Consider the following 15,503-nt stretch of genomic DNA (forward strand, 5'->3'; position numbering starts at 1 on the left):
CTCTTCTCAAATCATTGATGATACTAGCACTTCTTTCCTTCTTCCCTTCCCTGTCTTCTCCTACCCTCTCCTTTCCCTCTCTCCTCTCCCATCCCCTCCTCTCTTCTACCCTCCTCCCCTTCCCTCCCCTCTCCTCCTCTCCCTTCCTTCCTTCTTATTTTCCTTCCTTCCTTCCCTCATTAAATAGTTTGGAGCACCCACTCTTTGTTAGGTACTGTTTTAGATGCTAGGAACTGTCCATGCCCACCAGGCAAATACCTCCAGGAGTGTGCATATAGTATAAAACTTAGATATAGTAAGCTTGCAGTAGCAGGACGCTCTATTCTGTGGGGTAACAAAGACTTGGAAGGAGCTTAGATAGGATTAGGGCTTATTTTAGGTGATTTGGGGAAGGGTTCGAAGAAGTGGAGGTTGGTCTGTTCTCAACTGTGTGCTGTCAGAAAGAGGGAATTTGATTTCTGTGTATGTTTGGAACTTTTATCCAGGAAGTAGGAGGAATGGGGCAGGTTAGAGTTGTCATTGGAGAAAAAAGCAGTATCACTCATGTTAGCCAGGATGGAAAGTGTGGTTACTCTGTGGTTGCACAATGTCTTTGTTATTATCTGTTCAGGTATGATTACAGAGTGGGCTTGTTTTTGTTTTGTTTTGTTTTTTCCTTATTTTGTAAAACATGTTAGTATTCTGTTTTGTTTTATAGAATAGACTGGTATTCTGTGAAATAGTTCATGGACTTTGAGGCTAAGAAACAAGTCCTATTGATGTTTGGACCTTGCTCACACCTAGCACAGGGGCTGGCCCACAGTAAGCATGCAATAAATATTTGATGAATTGCATTGAATTTATAGCCAAAAGGAGTAAGACGGACTGGATGATAGTGTAGTTGAGTGAATTGGTCCATGGATGAACAACTGACCTCATGGGACCAGCTAAGCCAGAGTCAGTCAGCAGAAAGGTTGGCAGTGGTGTGGGGCCACAGGGATATGCCAAAACATGCCATGGGGAATGACCAAGAGTTGAGTCAGACAGAGTTGACTTTCCAAGATGATCTCAACGAGTTGGTTCAGGATAAGCAAGTAGAATTTAATTGGGATAAATGGGAAGGCCTGTGTTTAGATGTAGACATCTGCTGAGCAAGAAGAAGATGGGAGAGCTTAGGTTGGGGATGACCCAGCTTAACGATGGTTCTCTAATATTAGAGACTTTGTTTTAATTTCCAAGGGAAGATAAGTTAAATTTTAAAAGGTGGGGAGTATTTCAGCAGCCTGAGCAAAATGATGTGGGAGCAATTTGAGACATCTTATGTTTGTAAATCAATGCAGATGGTGCAGTGAGTATATGCAATAGGAATTTGGAAAAAAGGCAAACTGGATTGCAGGGGTGGGGCAGAGCTTCAGTGCTGGAGAGAGAGAAGTCCCTGCCAGGCAGGAGGGGAGGGGGGAAGAGAGCACAGTGGACCCCACTCTAGGCAGGCCTGGTAACTGAAAACTTGGTTTGTTCTTGTTTGAAAATCTCATTTAATTGGTAGAGAGAAAAAGACTGTTTCTGAAATTGTATGACCTCTCACTTGAAAAATATGTATTTATATACATAAATGTGGATATGGTGATTTTATAGTCATTATAAAAATTATATAAACACATTTTGAAATACCTGAAAAAAATTGAAAAGAAGAAAGAATGCCTATATTCCTTCTATCTTACCATAGTTTATAGTTTCTTTTAGCTTTTTCCCTTTAAAAAAATAGCTGTGACTTTATTACATAGAAAATATTGTATATTAGTTAATTTTTAGTATTAGTTAAAAAATTTTTACCCACATAAGTTTTGAAATTATCATTTTAAAATTTGTGATACTCTGTTAACTAGTTTTCTTTTGCTGAAATTTTTATTGAGATAATTGTAGGCTAAAATGTAGTTGTTAGAAATAATAGCAAGAAATCCTGTGTACCTTTTACCTAGTTTCTCCCCAATGGTGGTATCTTATAAAACTGTAGAACAATTTCATAACCAAAATATTGATATTGATATAATCTGTTAATTTGTTCAGATATCCCAGTTTTACTTATACTTGTGTATATGTGTATGTGTTCCACACAATTTTATCACACGTGTAGGTTCCTATGTCCGTGACTCCTGCCAAGATTCAGAATGTTTATGTCACCACAATGCTCCCTTGTGTTGCCCTTTTATAAAAATTAAAACTACAGCCACTCCCACTCAACCACACCTCCCTCCCTTATCCCTGTCCCTAACCTTGCAACCCATAATCTAGAATGTTGTCATTTCAAGGATATGAGATATATGAAACTGTACAGTACATGATCTTTTAGGATTGGATTTTCAATCAGCATAATTCTCTGAAAATTCATCCAAATTGTTGCTGTGCATCGATAGTTAATTCCTTTTTATCACTGAGTAGTATTCCATGATATGGATGTATATGTAACCATTCACTGACTGAAGGACATTTGGGCTGTTTCCAGTTTTTGGATATTACAAATAAAGCTGCTATGAACATTTTTTTCCTTTTTGGTTTTTTATCTTCTTTGTTTTGCTATGAACATTTGTGTACAGGTTTTTGTGTGAACTTAAGTCCATATTTCTCTGGGATAAATGCCTAAGAGTTCAATTGCTGGGTCATATGGTGATTGTGTGTTTAGTTTTATAAGAAACAGCCAAATCATTTCCCCAAAATGACTGTACCATTTTACGTTTCCCACCAGCAATAGATGAGTGATCCATTTTCTCTGCATTCAGTGGGGTTACTGTTTTTTATATTAGCCATTCTGATAGCTGTGTAGTGATAGCTCATTGTGTTTTTAATTTGCATTTCTTTAATGACTAATGAGATTAAAAATCTTCTCAAGTGCTTATTTGCTATCTGTGTATCCTCTTCAGTGATGTCTGTTCATGTCTTGTGACCATTTTCTAATTGGATTGATTGTTTTTCCTCTTGAGTTTTAAGGGGTTTTCTATATATTCTAGATACTAGTCCTTTTCTTTAAAATTTTATTTTATTATGTTATGTTAATCACCGTACATTACATCATTAGTTTTTGATGTAGTGTTCCATGATTCCTTGTTTGCGTATACCCCCCAGTGCTCCATTCAATACGTGCCCTCTTTAGTACTCATCACCAGGCTAACCCATCCCCCCACCCCCTTCCCCTCTAGAACCCTCAGTTTGTTTCTCAGAGTCCATAGTCTCTCATGGTTCATCTCCCCCTCCGATCCCCCCCTTCATTTTTCCCTTCCTACTATCTTCTTTTTTTTTTTTTTTAACATATAATGTATTATTTGTTTCAGAGGTACAGGTCTGTGATTCATCAGTCTTACACAATTCACAGCACTCACCATAGCACATACCCTCCCCAATGTCTATCACCCAGCCACCCCATCCCTCTCACCCCCCACTCAACTAATCTTTGACAAAGGAGGAAAGAATGTCCAATGGAAAAAAGACAGTCTCTTCAACAAATGGTGTTGGGAAAATTGGACAGCCACATGCAGAAGAATGAAAATGGACCATTTCCTTACACCACACACAAAAATAGACTCCAAATGGTTGAAAGACCTCAATGTGAGACAGGAGTCCATCAAAATCCTAGAGGAGAACACAGGCAGCAACCTCTTTGGCCTCAGCCACAGCAACTTCTTCCTAGAAACATCGCCAAAGGCAAGGGAAGCAAGGGCAAAAATGAACTATTGGGACTTCATCAAGATAAAAAGCTTTTGCACAGCAAAGGAAACAGTCAACAAAACCAAAAGACAACCGACAGAATGGGAGAAGATATTTGCAAATGACATATCAGATAAAGGGCTAGTATCCAAAATCCATAAAGAACTTATCAAACTCAACACCCAAAGAACAAAGAATCCAGTCAAGAAATGGGCAGAAGACATGAACAGACATTTTTCCAAAGAAGACATCCAAATGGCCAACAGACACATGAAAAAGTGCTCAACATTGCTCGGCATTAGATACTAGTCCTTTGATGTGTGATTTGCCATAGAATTTCTCCTAGTCAGTAGCTTGTGTTCCATCTTCCTTCCCATAGGACTTTGTAGAACAAAAATTTTTATTTTGATTCATCAGATTTAACTCTTATGACTCATGCTTTTGGTGTTAAGTCTAAGAACTCTTTGCCTAGCCCTAGATCCAGAAGATTTTCTTCTGTGTTTTTTTCTAAAAGTTTTCTAGATTTACATTTAAATCTGTTATCTCTTATGAGTTAACTTTTGTAGGAGATATTAAGTTTAGACTGAAGTTCATTTCTTTGCCCATGGATGTCCAGATGTTCCAGCAACATTGGTTGAAGAGGCTACCCTTCCTCCATTGAATTGCTTTTGAACCTTCATCAAATATCAGTTGGGCACTTTTGTATGGATTTATTTCCAGATTCTATATTCTGTTCTACTGATCTATGTGACTATACCCTTACCAAGACCACACTATCTTAATTATTGTAGCTATGTAATAAGCTATATGATAATATTGGTTAGAATGGTGCCTCCCACTTAATTCTTCTCTTTCAAAAAAGATAATCAAAATCACTCTTCTTTTTGAAAAAGAAGAATTAAGCTATTTGTTAAGTTATTCTAGGGCTTGTACCTTCAAATATAAATTTTAGAATTAGCTTGTCTGTGTCTACAAAAGCCTTCTGACATTTTGATAGGAACTGCATTAACCTATAGGTCATTTTAGGGAGAAATAATATTTTTACTATGTTGAGTTTTCCTATCCAGGAACATGGTATGCCTCTCCATTTATATAGGTCTTCTTTGATTTCTTTCATTGTCGTTTTTGAATATTTAGTATGTAGATTTCATACATTTTTTCTTTAAATATTTCATTTTCTTTTGAGCAATTGTAAATGATAGTGTTTTTAATTTTAGTTTCTGCATGTTCATTATTAGCCTGTAGAATGTGATTCATTTTTGTATGTTGGTCATGTATCCTGTGACCTTGCTGAACTCAGTTATTAGTTCTAGGCATTTTTTTTTTTTCGGTAGATTCTTTGGAATTTTCCACATGGACATGTCATCTGCAAATAGAGATAATTTTATTTCTTCCTTTCCATTTGGATATGTCTGTAATTATTTTAGTACATAAAACTTAATGGATGTGCAAATACTGGACATTTAGGTTCTCAGTGGAATGACTGGAACAAAAAAGATAAACATTTTAGTGGCTCTTAATATTCCTCATAAAATTTGTTTCCAGAGGCACAGTGTCAGTTTTTCACTCCCACCAGCGTTTTATAAACTGTTTTCCTGCATTGTTTCTCAGCTTTGAGAGTGACCTTTTTAATGTTTGTAGATAAAATAAGCTTTTACTTTTAGAGAATAAGGTATATAATTTTATATCCTTGGGTGTTTATTTGATTAATTCTGAGGTTAAATCTCTCCCTTTCCCCCTACCCCCACCCTTTTAATTTCAACAGATGTTGTATATTCAGGCCTTACCAGGGCCTTTCCTTTCAATGGATCCATCTTCATTTGTGGATGTTTATGGATATATCGCTACCCCTCGAGTTTGGAAACAAAAGTCATCATTAATATGGCGTCTTGGCCCTACATACCTCTTTGAAGAAGCCATCTCAGTGGACACTCTGGAAGTTATTAACAAACTTGGCCCAAGATACTGTGGTAACTTCCAAGCTGTGCATGCTCAAGGTATGGAGTGTTTTGATTTATAATGATCTCGCTGATACTCTTTTTTAAATGGACATCCAGTTATTTATAGCATATTTATAAAGAATAAACTCAGCATAGGTCAGTCATTAGGGAAGACCTCTGTAATTGGATCATTATAAATTTACAACCCAACAGAATATGTCACAGAAAAAGAAATGACAATATCCTTTAGATTTCAACTCCAAAACACATAATGGAGGAGAATGGGTAGGTAATACCATGAGCAAAGAAAGAGAGAAGAGAATGCGATAAATAAGTTACATTCCTTTTAATGAAGAGGCTTTTTAACTAAAGTATACTGTTGTCTTCAATTATTAAACAGGCAGACAAACACATCCACATTTCCATTATTGATTGCTGGCTGTTCAAGTAGGGAGTACTGCTCTCTGTGCTCTATCAAGTCAAGGGGGTCAGCTCCCATCTGGGAAGAATGATGAATGAATTTATGTACAGAAGACTTGTGCATAGTGAAGGGCGATTGAGTACTGTGGAGTGTTTCTGTCTCCAGGCCCCATGTCTTCTTCAAGCTTCCATTTCCTGTGGCAGATGGCACTGGCCAGAGCCAGGTGATGAGGTCAAGTCTAGAGCCAAAATTTTGCCCACTGGCTATTCAGGCCATGCAGTTCCAGTAGCACGCGTGGCTTTCCTTGATCCAGGGACCAGAGTGCTCATTTCAAATGGAATGTTCACCATGGCATGTAGCTCATTGAAAATCTTAGGACTTTCAGCCCAGTCTCTCTCTCTCTTTTTTTTAATAAGTCAGCTTTCTTATCACTCAGCATTTTGGTTTTGGAGGGTGAGGTTATATCATCTCCTCGTTAGATGCTTCAAGCTTCAATGATTTCACACCTTGAATGCCTTTATTTTATAGTAGGGTTAATCCTGTGAGATTTATCCACAGTTTTCTATAAGTGTCAGAGAAGCACTGATAGGGGCAAATATGTGACATAAACATACAACATACAAACGTATAATATAACAACATAAGACAGTCTCTCAATGATAGCTTTGCCATATAGCCATAGCTATTTATTTTACTGAGCTTGTACTTTCTTTTCTATAAAGAGAGTAGAGGTGATCAAAGATGTGTTGTTTTAGGAGTGGACCCTGATATAGAAGTGACGCCCCTGGTTGCGGAGGAAAGGGTTTCCTTTGGCCTTCACCTAGCCAGCTCCTCCATCACCAGTGTTACAGACATCAGAAACACTTACAGTGAGGTGGACAGCCGCCTGATTGCCAAAGAGGTATGACTTCTGCCTTCACTTGTTGCCACCTTTTGGAATCATGATCTCATAGCTTGCTTCAGGTTTCAGTGCTTAAATGAACACTAATTCATGTTTGTGCATGTGGAGACAGATACACACAGGCGTGCTGCCCATTTCATTTGTTAAAATAGCATATGCCTCTCCACCCATTAGCATCCCCTGAGACTAAACCTTTTATTTATAATTGCTCAGAGGAGAAAGTAGGTGCTCTTTATTCTTCACCGGAGAACAGGAACAAATGGAATTTGAAAAACCTTTGAGACGCTGAAAACACTATTGAGCTTCTCTTTTCTGGGTGCTACTGACCCCCCAAACCTGCAAAATGTTCTGTGAGTTGCCCTGTTTATTTTAAACAGCAAACTTGCAAAACAGCAAGCAGACGTGTTTGTAGATGAAGATGCCATTAGATGAAGTATTTCCTAATTCCTGCAGAGGTGCTCTTTTGCTTAATGCTGATGAATTGGAGCCGATTTGTTTACAGTTTCTCCACCCTTACAGACAGAGGGCCATCTCCCTTTACTGAAGAGGCTCAGTAAACAAGGGATGAGGTCTTGCTGAGCACCACAGCTATGCTTTACCCACAGAGTACCCCGGACTCCCATCTGCCTAGCCCTCTGAGACCAGTGAGGCCAAGGCTTGCAGAGGCTAGACAGCCTGGACTGGGAAGGGGGCAGCCTGGCTTTCGTGGCTCCATTCCACCTCCACATGTCCTTGGGTCCACCTCGCCCTCATTAGCTCTTCACTGTGACATGTGGGACATCTGTGGTTCAACTGCGCCACCAGAGCTGTTCCCACATGACTAAGCCACAGCCTGGGTGGTGGGGCATGGGAAACCAAATTTTGGCTTCAGTCTCCCTGACAGTGGTTCATTTATTATTTATTCACTGACTTTCTCTTACTGAGGGCCAACACTGGACCAGGACTTGGGGTGCCTACCCTCCAGGACCTCATGAATAAAAGCTCTTCCATTCCAGCATGTTTCTTTGGACTAATTGTTGCTCATTTCTCTAGATGAACATTTCATCCCGTGACAATGCCATGCCTGTGTTCTTGCTAAGAAATTGTGCTGGCCACTTCTCGGGTTCTCTTCGAACTGTTGGAGCTGTGGCTGTAGGCCATTTAGGTAGGTCAGGCCTTGACATTTTACTATTATTTGGGAAGATGGGCAGGTGGCTGTCATTGCTTGTGTAGCCTGGACTTCTGAACGGCTATCCAGTGAGGGTGAGAGTTGGAGATTTAACCCTGTCGGAGAGTTAACCTTCCACGTTGCAGAGAGGCCAGTTCACCTTGCCCCATCTGGCAGTTGCTAGTGAACTCAGCTTAACCGGACTGGCATCTATGCACAATGGAGCCTATCTAGTGGGCACGGTGGGGCCCTTTGACAGAGGCGACGGTTGTGGTTGTTTGGGTAAAAACAACAGCCAGTGACTGCTGCTTGTTATGTAGTTGGGCAAGAGCAGAGCAGGGGTTTGGTACAAGGTCCAGTCTCGAAAGATCTAGAGAGCAGACAAGAGCCCGGGGTTGTCTGAGCCACCAGTGGCCCGAGGCTCAGAGAGCTTGTGGCTCACCCAGCACTCCGGATGGAGATAGAGGCGGTGATCTGAAATGCTCTGGGCTGTTTCACCTGTTTTGGTGACCCAGAAAGACCTCAGGGCAGGATCTCTCAGTGAGCTAAGACTTTCAAACCTCCCACCCTTCCTCCCACTCCCAGCCTGTCCCAGGTGCACAGGCCCCTTTACTGTGAGTGGAGGGTGGCACTTGGATCTGCAGCTCTTTTGCCCTTGCAGGCTTCCAGGGGTCTTGCCGTTGCCCTGAGCCTGCGATGTATTGATGGAATGCCCCTTTGTCCGGCACAGGCATAAGGGTGTTCCACTCCATCCCAGCAGCCAGCAGCCTGGACTTCATTGGCGGGCCTGCCATCCTTCTAGGCCTCATTTCCTTAGCGACAGATGACCACACTATGTATGCAGCTGTGAAAGTCTTGCACTCTGTCCTGACCAGCAATGTCATGTGTGATCGCCTGATGCAGCACATCTATGGCTACCAGGTAATCCCACCCTCCCATCCAAGCCTGTAACTCCCCAAGGAGCTGTCATTACCTAGGAGCAGGGAAGAGCTTCACTGGCCCTAGGGGACTTTCCCTCCAGGGTAACTTCTGGAGAAGGGAAACTAACAGGGAAGGGTCTTAAAGCCAGTGTCGGCACAGCAGAGGGCCAAGTGATGGCCAGGCAGAGAGGCACTCTGATCAGAATGGGGGTGCTCACCTGTATACCTGTAACTTTCACTGAATTCAGGAATCATTGGTGATCCAGCTACTTTGCACCTAACGTGATAGCTAGGAGCCTGGGTAGAGGAACCAGGGTGCTGGGTTTGAATCTTGCCTCTTCCTCAAACTTGCTATATAACGTTGGGTTACTTACCCTCTCTGCTTCAGTTTCCTTAATATCTCTATTTTAAGGAGATATTTGGTCAATATGAACTGAGTAAATAGATTCCATCCTTACCCACTATCTCACATGCTGTGTCATGGGGTTGTAGTGAGCACTAGATCATTTAATTCAAGTGGAGGGCTGAGCATTATATCTGCAAAATAAGGGCTCCGTAAGTGCCAGCCATCTCTAGTTCTTAATCCCCTATGTGTAAAATGGGTATAATAACAGCACTTATTTTGTAGGGCTGCGATGATAAAGTGAGTTAATACGTGCTGAGTGTTCAGAAGAGTGCTTGCTCAGAGCAACTGTGATTGTTAGTGCTGTTTACTATTTGCGAGGTCACATGAGACATGTTCACTGCCCTTGAGTACCTTCCTGCATGGCTGGAAGAAAATCATGAAGGACAGGACTAGTGTCAAAGTCTAGACAATGTCACTGGGGTACAAAGGCCATGGTGGTTCCTTGGTACAGCAGGAGCTAAGAGAAAGCCTCCCTGACTCTTTGGCCCCCAAGTCAGGGTCTGAGAAGAAGAAAGTTTCTCAGGTACATGCCCCCTCACCTAGACTGTGGCCACAGCTGGACAGTGGCCTGTTCCTTCTGCTTCTCCCTCAAATCTCATTGATACCCGTCACAGCTCTACATTATAGACCTGATGATACCTCTTTCCTGTGCAAACCCTTCAAAGGCACCCAGTCACTGATATAATATCCCAAACTCCTTATACTGGATTCTAAAGACCTTTAAAAACTGGCCACCAACCTGTCCTTCCAACCCCATTTAGCCCCATTTCCTGTCCAGCCAATGCACCTTCCTCACTGAATCCTGCATGGTCATGGATTGCTAACCGCATCATATTACTTTGTGTACCTGTGTCCTGGGCTTGGAGTACCATCTCTCTCTCTTCCCCAGGTCAAGCTCAAATGGCAAAGGGGATCTCTCTTCTAAGCCCTGAGCTGAGTGTGTGGCCATCTCTTGGCTGCCCTTGGCACCATGCATGTGCCCAGTCTCACTGCTCTTACCCGGTGCTATAATTATGATTCTGCTCATCTCTGTGAGACTGTAATTGTCTAAAGGGCTGGGTGTTTCCTTATTCTTTGCCAGCATATACTGAGACCAAACAGAAACTTAGTAAATATTTTAGTAATAAGTGAATGGGTGTGTCTGGGTTTATATTAAAACTCAAATTTGGGGCTTTGGGGATATTAAAAGTTTTCTTTGACCATGTTGTTAAAAGCAGCATTGATGGGATGTGTACTACTTCAGCTCATACAGATCTGCTGTGACTAGGGATTTTGGCAATTATTGTGAGCATTTCCAAAAAGGTACATATAGCACTTCCGGCTCTCGTGGGTTTATCTAGAAGGATAACATGAGACAAATACCAAAAAAAAAAACCAAACAAAAACCCAAAAAACAAAACAAAACAAAAACAACAAAAAAAGACAAATACCGAGATAATTTTAGTATACATTGAATGCAGTAAGTGTCTGAGGTTCACTTCCAGAACTACCATGCTCTCTGTGACTTGGATGTTCTCCAGCTATCTTCCCAGAAACTCCGGTCTCGTGGACATCTGGAATCCTCACTCATACTCACTGTGGCCTCCCCACCGCTAAGTGTAGGGCCTGGCGCATTGTGAATTCTCAGTGAGTGTTTTCTTTGCCTGAGCAGAGTGCCTTGAGAGAGATAATGTGCTACAGAGCTACAAAGGTAGCCAACATCACATGTAGGACCATGTTGCTTGAGTTTTTCAGGAAGAAAAAGATGGTAGAGACAAGGAGTGGCCCATGGATGGAATCTATTTACTCAGTTCATATTGACCAAATACCCACTAAGAGCTAGGTACTGTGCCAGGCAGTAGGGATATGGATGAGTCCCGATATGGGACTCGATCCCAGGACCCTGGGATCATGACCTGAGCTGAAGGCAGACACTTAGCCGACAGAGCCACCCAGGCATCCTGGGAGGGTTCTTTTTAAGATGAGAATTACTAGAGCATTTTTGTCGGGGGGAAGATGTGACAGAAGAGAAAGCGAGAGAGAGACGGATGCAGCTAGGAGAGAAGAGCTGTCCCATGGAGCCATGTCCTCAAGAAGGTGAGTAGTGGGTTCCAGGGGCCACGTGGTTGGAGACCCTACTTATGACAGGAAGGGGTGCTGGTATGGGAGGATGAGATCTGGTATGGGAAGTCGATCTGGTATGGGAAGATGAGAGCGTTTGTGTCTGATGGGTTCTGTCTTCTCAGCAGAGTGTGAAGTTGGTGGTGGAGGTGAAGGGAGGTTGGGGAGAGAGGAGAAGAGATGAAATCCTCATCTTTAGGATGAAGAAAACCAGCTTACTGGAAAAACAGAGTTGGATCACGAGGCCAAATGAGGGCTGCTTTGGCGTTTGACACTATTACTGCAAAGTGAAACCAGTCAGCCTGCGTGTGTGATTTTTCTCAAGCAACTTTCAACCGTCCTAATTATGTCTTGGTGGGGGACTGGGGAGTGGTCAGATTTCAGATGTATCTAAGAAGTGACTGGAGCAGTCTGGAAAGATAGTGCGTATTCACTGATCCCAACTGTCTTAGGCAGTTGGGCTGCTTTAACAGAATACCACAGACTGGGTGGCTTATAAATAACAGAGAGTTATTTCTCACAGTTCTGGAGGCAGGGAAGTCCCAAGATCAGAGTGCCAGCATGGTTGGGTTGGGTGAGGGCCCTCTTCTGGATTGCAGATGGCCAACTTCTCATTATATTCTCACATGACAGAGATCAGAGAGAGGGAGCAAGCTCTCTTGTGACTCTTACAAGGGCACTAATCCCACCATGAAGCTCCACCCTCATGACTCCCTCTAACCCTAACTACCTCCCACAGGACCCACCTCCAAATAACATTGCATTGGGGGATAGAGTTTCAACACATGAATTCTGGGGGGACACAAACATGCAGTCTATAGCAGCAAGCAAGACTTCCAAATAGCAGATTGGAGAGGATAGCTGGGAGAATAGGGAGAATGGCTGGGTGGTGTCAGATCGAAGCTTAGGGAATTGAGTTGTGGATAAGATGGGTGAGAACCCGGATGCCAGTAGATGGGTAGGCAACCTGACTTTTGGGTGACTGAGATCAACAGAGACATAAAGCTAGGTGGGATCCCTCTCATTTAGTCTCTGAGATGGGTGTGGGCCACTGGGATCCCAGTGCCTCCATTATGGTATGAATGTTTGCATGTTGTTGCTTCCCTGGGCCTGACATAGCAGAAAGGCACATCACGTGGCTGCAGCCTAAGGTGAGATGCTGGTGCAGCTGGGCTCATGGGGATGTGGTGGCTTCCTGGTGACACAGCAACATTTATGGGATGGTTATGAATGCAGGATTTGGTAAAGGGGAATGAGAAAGAGCACAAAGAAATGTAGGAGGATAAATACCTAGTAGTGCAATTGCTGGGTCGTATGGTAGCTCCATCTTCAACTTTTTGAGAAACCTCCATACTGTTTTCCAGAGTGGCTGCATCAGCTTGCATTCCCACCAACAGTATAAGAGGGTTCCCCTTTTTCCACATCCTCGCCATCATTTGTTGTTCCTGACTTGTTAATTTTAGCCATTCTGACTGGTGTGAGGTGGTATCTCATTGTGGTTTTGATTTGTATTTCCCTGATGCTGAGTGATGTGGAGCATTTTTTCATGTGTCTTTTGGCGATTTGGATGTCTTCTTTGGAGAAATGCCTGTTGATGTTTTCTGCCCATTTCTTGACTGGATTTTTTTTTGTTTTTTGGGTGTTGAGTTTGATAAGTTCTTTATAGGTTTTGGATACTAGCCCTTTATCAGATAAGACATTTGTAAATATCTTCTCACATTCTGTAGGCTGTCTCTTAGTTTTGTCAACTGTTTCCTTTGCTGTGCAAAAGCTTTTTATCTTGATGAAGTTCCAATAGTTCATTTTTGCCTTTGTTTCCCTTGCCTTTGGAAATATGTCTAGCAAGAAGGTGCTGTGGCCGAGGTCAAAGAGGTTGCTGCTTGTGTTCTCCTCTAGGATTTTGATGGACTCCTGTCTCACATTTAGGTCTTTCATCCATTTTGAGTTTATTTTTGTGTATGGTGTGAGAAAATGGTCCATTTTCATTCTTCTGCATGTGGCTGTCCAATTTTCTCAACATCATTAGTTGAAGAGACTGTCTTTTTTCTATTGGCTATCCTTCCATCTTTGTCAGAGATTAGTTGACCATAGAGTTGATGGTCCATTTCTGGGTTCTCTATTCTGTTCCATTGACCTATGTGTCTGTTTCTATACCAGTACCATACTGTCTTGATGATTACAGCTTTGACATACTGCAAACAGGTTGACAAACATAATGATTCGAAGGGGCACATGCATCCCAATGTTTATAGCAGCAGTGTCCACAATAGCCAAAATATGGAAAGAGCTCAGATGTCCATTAACAGATGAATGGAGAAAGAAGATGTGGTGTGTCTGTGTATTTTTTAAATGGAATATTACTCAGGCATCAAAAAGAATGAGATCTTGCCATGTACAATGACATGGATGAAGTTAGAGAGTATTTTGCTATGCAAAATAAGTCAATAAGAGGAAGACAAATATCATATGATTTCACTCATATGTGGAATATAAGAAACAGATGAATATAGGGGAAGGGAAGGAAAAATAAAATAAGATGAAAATTGAGAGGGAGGCAAACCATAAGAGACTCTTTTTTTAAGATTTTATTTATTTAGTTGACAGATAGAGAGAAAGCACAAGTAGACCGAATGGCATGCAGAGGGAGAGGGAGAAGCAGGCTCCCCGCTGAGCAGGGAGCCAGACGTGGGGCTTGATCCCAGGACCCTGGGATCATGACCTGAGCTGAAGGCAGCCGCTTAACTGACTGAGCCACCCAGGTGCCCCCATAAGAGACTCTTAACTCTAGGAAACAAACTGAGGGCTGCTGGAAGCAAGGTAAGGGGGATGGGGTAACTGGGTGATGGACATTAAGGAGGGCACTTGATGTAATGAGCACTGGGTGTTATATGCAACTGATGAATCACTAAACTCTACCTCTGAAACTAAAAAAAAAAAAAAAGAAATGTAGGAGGAAACCAAGAGAGAGTGGCATTCTGGAAACACAGGGGGAGATTTTCAGGAAGAAGCAGGGGGACCCTAGTGAGAGCAGGTCAAACCCCTAGTGAGAGGTCAAGTCACACAAGTACACAAGTACAGAAAAGTGGACACTGGTGGGAAGCAGCCCCAGAAGTTGGCATGTGTTTTTCCACTGAGAATATGGGAATGAAGGAGGTAGCACCAGAGAGCAGAGGGCTTGCAGGCTGGGCTGACGACAGGTGCTGGTGGGCACAAGCAGGTGAAGGAGAAAGAGTTCTAATGATGCATTCACCAGGAAATTGCTTTGTGTTTTAACTTTTTCAGATAATGGCTTTTCTCCTGAGGAAAAAGACCTCTCTCCTAAACCATCGAATTTTTCAGCTCATCCTCTCGATTGCTGGCACTGCAGAACTAGGCTTCGGGTCATCTGCTGTCACCAACGTTGGCGTCTTTCAACACATCCTCTGCAATTTTGAGGTAAACTGGAGACTGGACATTAGCCCTGAAGGAGTGGGTGTGTGTGATGGTAAAGAACATCTGGAGCTTCCTCTAAACTCAGCAGGCCAGCTTCCTCAGTAATCATGAGGGTAGTGAGAGGGAAAGCCTCAAAGGCTTTGGAGCCCAGAGGCCTGGGTTTGTAATTAATAAGAGACCATCAATGGGCTGTGTGGCCTTGGGCAAGTCTCTTGATTTCTCTGAGTTCTAGTCTTCTCGTGGGTGAAATGGGAAGCATCACCTCTCCCTCACAGGCTGGAGGGTCAAACCAGATAGTATCTGGGAACGGATTCTAAAACTGTAGGGTACCATATATATATACATATATATATGGGCTTAAAAATATATATACCCCAATTCCTTTAGATGGTGCTTTGCTGTTGACAAATACTCCTTGAAAGTGCTGACTGAGAGACCCTGAGGGCAGGCCTGAGCCTAAGTGGGAGGTACTGCACAGAACTTTGGGTGGGTTGCTCTAGTCACAAAGCACCATTTCCAGAGTGCCCATGGAGTCAGGCACTGGCCATGTCCTGGAGA

General features: G+C 42.5%; 1 protein-coding gene across 1 annotated transcript in view; it reads left to right on the forward strand.

Annotated features, from left to right (window-relative positions):
- Positions 1 to 15,503, forward strand: part of WDFY4 (WDFY family member 4) — a 291,643-nt gene that overhangs the window by 83,445 nt on the left and 192,695 nt on the right. The window contains exons 20-24 of the mRNA XM_045878280.3: positions 5,444 to 5,675; positions 6,795 to 6,940; positions 7,973 to 8,084; positions 8,818 to 9,008; positions 14,796 to 14,948. Coding sequence (XP_045734236.1) covers positions 5,444 to 5,675; positions 6,795 to 6,940; positions 7,973 to 8,084; positions 8,818 to 9,008; positions 14,796 to 14,948 — 834 coding nt within the window. The remainder of the gene's footprint in view (positions 1 to 5,443; positions 5,676 to 6,794; positions 6,941 to 7,972; positions 8,085 to 8,817; positions 9,009 to 14,795; positions 14,949 to 15,503) is intronic.

Source organism: Mirounga angustirostris, unplaced genomic scaffold (assembly GCF_029215605.1).
Source record: "Mirounga angustirostris isolate CCGP_5_RB_7025 unplaced genomic scaffold, mMirAng1.0.hap1 SCAF_6, whole genome shotgun sequence".
Classification (NCBI taxonomy): Eukaryota; Metazoa; Chordata; class Mammalia; order Carnivora; family Phocidae; genus Mirounga; species Mirounga angustirostris.